This window comes from Fulmarus glacialis, unplaced genomic scaffold (genome assembly GCF_000690835.1).
Source record: "Fulmarus glacialis isolate BGI_N327 unplaced genomic scaffold, ASM69083v1 scaffold8354, whole genome shotgun sequence".
NCBI lineage: Eukaryota > Metazoa > Chordata > Aves > Procellariiformes > Procellariidae > Fulmarus > Fulmarus glacialis.
This window is the reverse complement of record NW_009209877.1, coordinates 50089-57647: the sequence shown is the minus strand read 5'-3', so window position 1 is coordinate 57647 and position 7559 is coordinate 50089. Positions and strand designations below refer to the sequence as shown.

Here is a 7559-nt window from a genome sequence, read left to right as displayed (position 1 = left end):
CTCGGGAAGAGGGCCAGGGTGCGCTCCGGTACTCTCCTGGCCTCACCGGGATGGGAGCCCACGGCTCTGGGACTCGGCGTGTTATGAGGGGAGAGGGTAATACCGGGGTGACAGGGATCCAGGTTACCGTGCTCTACGGGTTCATTCGGCATGGCTTTAACCCAGCCCAGACCACTGCACTGGTTTTGTCCTGAAGTAGGTTAGGGTAAAGGGAGCAAGTAGCAAAAGCCGGGGGATTCCTGCCTAGCTGCTGCAGGAGTAAAGTGCCTGGGTGAAGGTGAGCTAGCTATTAAGTAGGAGAAAAGCATCCAGTGCTGGGTGTCTTTATGAGCACAGCGAAAGAGAACTTGTAACAAAACGGGAATTCGACTCCACTAATCTAAGCTGCAGCTATTTAAAGGGCCTCCATCTTTTCTGTATGTTAAGAGCTGTGCTTGTGCTCTCCTGCAGGCAGAGAAGCTAGAGGTATGCAATGTAGGTTGATTTAGAAAAGTTGCATCTATACCCACACTGGTGACAGGATTGGACGTACCATAGTAGCCAAGTCTAGGAAGGCTGTAAAAGAAGCTGCTTAAGCTCGGAGAGGCTTTCAACCACCAAACCTACTACAGAGGGTACTGCATGTCACCTCTGTTCTGTAATTCCTGGTAATCATTTCAAAGTTTACAGAGGTGCAAAATTAAAGTTTTTAAAGCATGTTCTTCATGTGAATACCAACTGCTGCAGTGAAATTTAGTTTCTCTTCACTACAGTAAAATTACTCAATTTAAGCTTTTCCTTATAGAGCTAGAACAGTCTCAGCATTGGTTAACCCTAAAGTCATCATATGCCATAACCAAGTGCAACTCAGGTATATTAAAAAAAATCTGAAAAGCACATAGTACACTCTCATATTAACAAGGTGCCTTTCTAATGAAGTTTTTCAAACAACTTGCAGAAGATAATGGCTAAGCACTATGTACAAATAAATTTTAACTGAATAATTGTTTGATATGGGATAAATTTATTTAATAAAACAAAGCAAGCAGATTGTAGTTACCCACAGTTTATGAAGTGCAATATGACAATCTTGTGTAGTAAGTCTAAATCTGTTTACACATTAGTGCATCTAGTCCTTTGACTTCAGTTATTGCACATAGAAATTAAATCATATAAAAGACCTGCGTACAAGACATGCAGACTTCATGAAAGGCAAATAATGCCTACATAATCAGAGCAAACCCCAGAATATACACAGCCTGGAATGGTCAAGGAGGAGTTTAGGTAACAAATATAACCTACTAATATTTCAATTAAAGGTAACCAAAATAGGTGTTCAAATATAGAATTAATTTTAAATATATTAAATGCTAGTTTTCCTTTATGTTTCAGGCAAGGTGCTGTTTAAAAAACCTTCAATATAATAGCTTCATTTAGAGATGGTAAATCATCAAGTTACACATGGAAATTTTGATTTACATCAAATGTGACAACACAACGTACAAAAAAGTTTTTAAAAAATTACTTCTAAAAAAAAGCAAATCATGTTATAAAAGGAGAGCCAAAACTCACCTTCTTTGTAAACGAAAACATTTTCTGACATCCATGAACAGTTGGCAACACTGAGTATCAGAAAAATATTACATGTGTTAAATAGCGGATATGTAGTGTTCAAATATTGAATTTACTGCATACATTTAGTCTTGAATCGTTACACCAGATAGAAATAAAAGGCAGTTCCTCCTCCCCCTTTAGTTTTGGCCATTAATTAGCAGAAACAGTCTTTAATTACATGGCGATCGGCTTGAATAACTGCAATGCTTGAATTCCTATTCCACAAAGTCCAAAAAACCAATGCATGGGGGTCAAAATCTTTCAGTCACAGCTGTTTTCACAAACATTAAGCAATTTGATGCCTGGAGTTACACAGCTGTAACATGAGAATTTGGTCCCATGCTTTGCGTGTAAACACAGTGCAATGGAAAAGACTCACAGCAACAAACTCTCCTATAAGAAAAAACTTGGTGTGTTTCATTGTAGCAAGAGGCTCTATACACAGTAGGGTAACTAAGTACTACTGGTAATGTGCAGTATTAGACATTTCATGTGTGTGCTCATGTCTTTATAAACATTCAGAATTAATCATGAACCAAGTGATTGTACCTCACTATAAGGCGGCTTGCTATGGTTTGGTCTCATGGCTTTACCAACTTTTTTCTCCCCATTTGCAAAAAGCTGACAGTCCCACCTTCACTGATAGTTGTGTGTGTTTTATGGCTACTTGCTTCCCAAAAAAAATGCACAAGTTCTGTATGAAAAAAGTAATATGTATATACCACATTGAATCACAATATTACCTATACATCCAATTTACATTCTTTTATCCTGAAAGCATTTCATATTTCGATTGCTTGACACAAGCTATTGACTGCAGAAGTGAAAGAACATAAAACAGTTCATTCTACACCTCCAACTGCCTGAGAAAGAAAAATACTCTTCCAGTTTTATAAATTCATTCCTTATTTAGGATTTTTTCCATTTGGCACGCAGTTCCTTTGCTGCCAAACAACCTTTCAATGCTTTAATGCACATTAACATAGCATGAAAACATAAGCTGAACAAAAGGTGTGTCATCAAGCTCCTCGATCTATTACAGTTAGGTTCCTCCTCCCTCCCCCAAAGAACAGGTCATCTTAGCCTCCGAGTGAAAATCCTGATGGCAGCCAGTACAACAATAAATCAACTGCTTAATGGAATGAAACTTCATGTAGCTGAAGTACACAGGAACAATAACCAGGCAAGTGAGCGCAAGGGCATGGTTATAGGCAGTCCTTGGGGGAGGGGGAAAGTGGCACAAATTAAGGATGAGAACTACAGCACAGTTTATAAAACCATGAGAGTAACTTTTATAATACTGTAAACTGCAAGAGTCTTCACATGTCATGGTTGATCAGGGGCCTCTGTGATCTGATCTTTAGGAGGGCATGTAGAGGAGCGGGGATCCATGGCCGAGTGCATTAAAGGAATATAAACATCATCCATGTTTGGCATGACAAAGATTTTCTGTGAAAAAGATGCAATTAAATCAAGTTACATTTCATATGCCACTTGAAACCTTAGTTTTCTGATTTGTTTAGTTAAAAAATGCAACAAATTTCCAGATAGAAGGTTCTTGAGTTCAGCATTGTTTGAGTCAATGCCCATACTGAAGCCCTACAGTGTCCTTTAACTCAAGCTCCGAAATATGAAGATCTCTGCACTTCCCATGAAATTGAAATGAACTACAGGAAACATACCAACTTTTCTTAACTCTGATCCTTTCTCAGCTCTTACCCATAACATTCAAACTGTACTTTTAATGAAATAAGCAGTTTTGATTTCTGGTTGATTGTACAGGTTGGGGTCCGGAATGAATCTGGTCAGTAAACTGTTTTCCCATCCTACAAGTATTTGTAAATTTGGAGGTTTTTTCCTATTTTGCACTACAGTCAATGTGATTTTTAAAAATTATTTTATTTTAAAGGAAGTAGTAACAGGACACCTTACTGCCTCATCTGTTCTTAATTTTAGACAACAGTTTGGCCCTCTATCATCTAAGAACACCCAGGATCATGTTTTTATTTAAGTACTACAAATTCTGACATAGTACCTATTTCAAAGAAATGGCATTTTCATCTCTAAAATCATTCTGACTAGTGCTAAACCAGATTTCCATCCAGGTCTACACATGGTCTTGAGACCATCCCAGAAGTCAGTTTCAGCTGAGTTCTTTACATCCTTTCCATTGAACAGGAGCAGACCGACTAGTCTTGAATGAAATAGGGGAAAAAAAGAAATTTAAAAACCCACCCCTCTAATAGACCAAAACGATCATTAATGAAATGAAAATGTAAAGGAAACACACCTGAAACTCTTGTTCTAGTTTCCTCTCTATCCAGTCAGTTACATGAACGAGAGTCACTTCTCTCTCACCAAGTTTTGGCCGAGCTTTTAACTCCAGGTAGGGAGGTCTTCGAAAGCCATACCTTAGGAGAGTACACAGAACAGATTTTATTATAAACACTCCAATGAAGCATATACTTAAATGTGTTAACTGTCAATGTTCTCTTAATAGCAGTTCCTACCTCATTTACAACTAGTTTGTATTGCACGTCTTCCAGAACTCATTTCAGCTACACTTTACCTTTTTTCTTAGTTGCAGTCCCTTAGGTAGCACACACCTTAAACATTGCCCAGTTCTGCAGTTAAGTTCCTCTTACCATATTCTGTCAGTAGGTGGAGGTGGAATGTTAATTACTAGCGTTCCTTTGCACTCTTGTACTTCAACTGTTAGCAGCAATGGAGTATTGGAGACCTCTTCAATTTTCTTCTTAATAAACTCAGTCTCTGTTGCTTTCTGAAAGTATTTTGACTTAGTAATTTTATCCACAATTCTCATGATCTTACTTGCTCGATGTCCTCCAACATACCTTTAGATAGAGAATAGAAAAAGAGTACATCAAGGTAATTTTCTTAAACCTATTGTTTGCTAAGACACCCGTGGATTTCCTATTAAATCATTAGTTTTTGACATAAAAATTCTAAACAGATACGTATTCACATGTCCAAGCAGTACCCACCAGAGCCTGCACACAGCAGCCGTACTCTGTCAGCTACAAGTGTCTGGCAGAAATTCTGTCCAGTCTGAACACTCCTCCTTCCCAGATGGCATTGGAAATGCAACATTTTTTAAAATTGCAAATATACTTACATCATTTATGCCAGAAAGCTGGCATGAGAAGTGACAACCTAACAATTTTCTAACAAAATTGTCAAGACACAGATGCACCCAGACATATGCACGTATCAGCATAGAGGCCCAACCATCATGTCTAATCTATTAAACAGTGTGTGTTGAACAAAAAGGTTTTCATTTTAAGGTACTGCAGCATTTACAACGAGTATAAAGGTGGCGAAAAAGAAGAGGAAGGCGATTTTGGCAGTGGGTGGAATGATATTCCAAAAATGGCGAACTATGCCTGCAAAAAGAGGCTACTTTTCCTGGCAATAGTGTCAGATGGCATCCTAGCTTTTAAAACAGATCCTTTAAGGAATGAATATGTCTTTCTCACATCTATCCCATTTCAGAAATATATACTCTAAGAATAGCATATTTGATATTTTCACATACTATATTGTACCTAATTGTGGCTCTTGATGTTATGTAGCAGAGATAGCCTTGCTAAAGAAATAACATATTCCTATCCTGCAAAAAGTTCATGTTTATCCAGCCTTTTACAGAACTTTCTCCTTGGCATGAGTTAAGACAAGAAACTCCTCAGCTTATAATAAAAGTGGTGAATTAATTTCAGCTTTTGGATTTTATACTAGCTGTAACTTTACTCAGATAAAGTAGTTACTCCCTCATCAGATTCTATACTGGTAGTAATGCAGATTTTTGAAAGGTGTAAGGAATTCTTCCAGTATTTTACTTTAAAATTCTTTGTTCTTGAGAGTTCTTTATATGATCTATATATTTTTTTAAAGATATGAAATGCATCTACTGAAATAATTCCAACAATTCATCATATAGTTTTCAAAAGGTTTTAGGAGTAAAACTCCAAGGAAATTCCCTTGAACGTTTTGAACGTATCATGGAGTCTTTTGGTATATTCACTGTAAAACCACTGAGATGTGTTCAGACATAGGAAACATTGTGATTGCCTGAGACATTTCAGTGTTACTACGGATTTCTCATTGCATGGCATAATTTCAATCAGATGTAAAAAGCAAAAAAATCAGAACAGCAGCCAAAACAAGGAATGACGTGGCAAAACTGACATTAGAAAATTTTCTTTAAAATTCTTGCACAGCATCAGAGGGCAGTATTGCATAGCCCAGAAACTCAAAGCCCTTCAATAAGAAAGAAGGAAAAAAAAAAAAAAAAAAAAAAAAAAAAAGAAGAAGAAGAAAACCAAACCAAAACAAACCACGAAACCCTACGCAAGAAAACTAGGCTTGAATAACAGTTGTTTTCTTAAAGAAAAGAACACACAGGAAATACGGGATCAGCAGGATCAGTATGGGTATAATACTGTATACAAAGTAAGTATTTCAAGTTCACACACAAAATCCTGTTCTTGGCTCTGCCACCAGGCAAGGCATGCTGGGGAAGGTCCCCACAGGTTCTCTGGCCTAAAGACTTGGCTCTCTCTGTAATCTAATAGTGAAGGCATTAGCAAGTGTCAAATGGAGCACTGTACAGGTCACTCTGCGGAAGTGCTGTATGGTGAACAATGCTCCCAGCATGGTAAAACACTCAGCAGAGCAGCTTCCTTTCAGCCTGTAGTACATGGCTTGATCGCTGCTCTTTGCTCTAGAAATGGGTGAGTTGTGTTTGTTTAATTGCTTGGATATACTCACACTCTGACATCCTGTGTGACCATGAGCATTATAGGACTGGACCAAGATATCAGTTACACTAAGTCTGGAAATGCGGTGGGGAGGAAAGCATTAACAAAGGCCATGTTCACAGCTCACCCTTCTGCTCCTGGAGTCACCTGCTTCTCTCCTGCCAATTCAGGAGCATCATCCTCTTCTGAAGACCCAGCGCTGGAGGATTCCTCATCACTGTCTGCAAGACAATACGCCCTTGGCCTGAAACTGAAACAATGCAATTGCCAGGTCAAATGTAATATTCTTAAATAGCTATTCATCGTGTACAGCTTTGGCTGACATTACATGTATTTCTGTTGGAGACTCTGAAATGTCCTCTCCCCTCTTTTATAAACTCTATCTAAAAGAACAAAACCAAACCCACTCTGAAGCCAGTCTGCCAGAACTAGCTTCAAAACAGAAAATTTGTTTTCTGCAGTGGAATGTAATCCTGCATAAAAAAGGATGGCAGGGGAATGGCTATTCTACATATTCAAATCAAATGTGGAGATTATCTGAAATACATTTGAAAGCATCTCTCTTGCTGCTCATGGCTTTCCATGAAAGTTGAGCAGTATGCAGGCTGGACAGGTTTTTTTTGTTTGTTTTTAAAACTCTGACAAAGACATGCTTTTAAATTGAAAGATGAGAACATGCGATTCTGTCTTGTACTAAAAGCAAACATAGGACTCCAACTTAAAACGACATCGTCTACCAATTGAATCCCAGAATCCCTTGGAGATGTTAACTGAGGTGCCAACATATATACCTTATCTTCACAACGTCTATACCTTATCTTCACAGCACTTTTAACCCAAGTCAATAAATTCCATGTTGTCTACTCACACACACATGCAATCTTAGCAGCGTAGACGTATCTCCAGCAATGGTAACAGGAGCAAAGCAAAAGAGAATCAGATCTTTGTCACCTGCCTCCAAAAGGAAACGCACGATGCTCACACTGGCAAAGTTGTCTCAAACTAGCGATTCACCTTGCTGTAGCTACAGTGTGTGTCATCACTTACCAATTTTGTGTAGAAAAAAGGCAATTTTATTAACAGAAGTAGTCTAACATAACCCTGGGAAGTTATATTTCTTAGACGTTTTGCAGAGATACTTTTGTCCCATACAAATTTAGGCTATAATCTCCCTTTAGTATCTTTGCC

General features: G+C 38.2%; 1 protein-coding gene across 2 annotated transcripts in view; it reads right to left on the bottom strand.

Moving 5' to 3' along the window:
* Window positions 1-2272: 2272 nt before the first annotated feature.
* Window positions 2273-7559, bottom strand: part of TEX2 (testis expressed 2) — a 30758-nt gene continuing 25471 nt past the window's right edge. For both annotated transcript variants that reach the window (XM_009576974.1, XM_009576973.1), the window contains exons 8-11: window positions 6499-6621; window positions 4239-4448; window positions 3884-4004; window positions 2273-3042 (exon numbers count right to left, since the gene is read on the bottom strand). In XM_009576974.1, coding sequence (XP_009575269.1) covers window positions 2920-3042; window positions 3884-4004; window positions 4239-4448; window positions 6499-6621 — 577 coding nt within the window. In that variant the 3' untranslated portion in view covers window positions 2273-2919. The remainder of the gene's footprint in view (window positions 3043-3883; window positions 4005-4238; window positions 4449-6498; window positions 6622-7559) is intronic.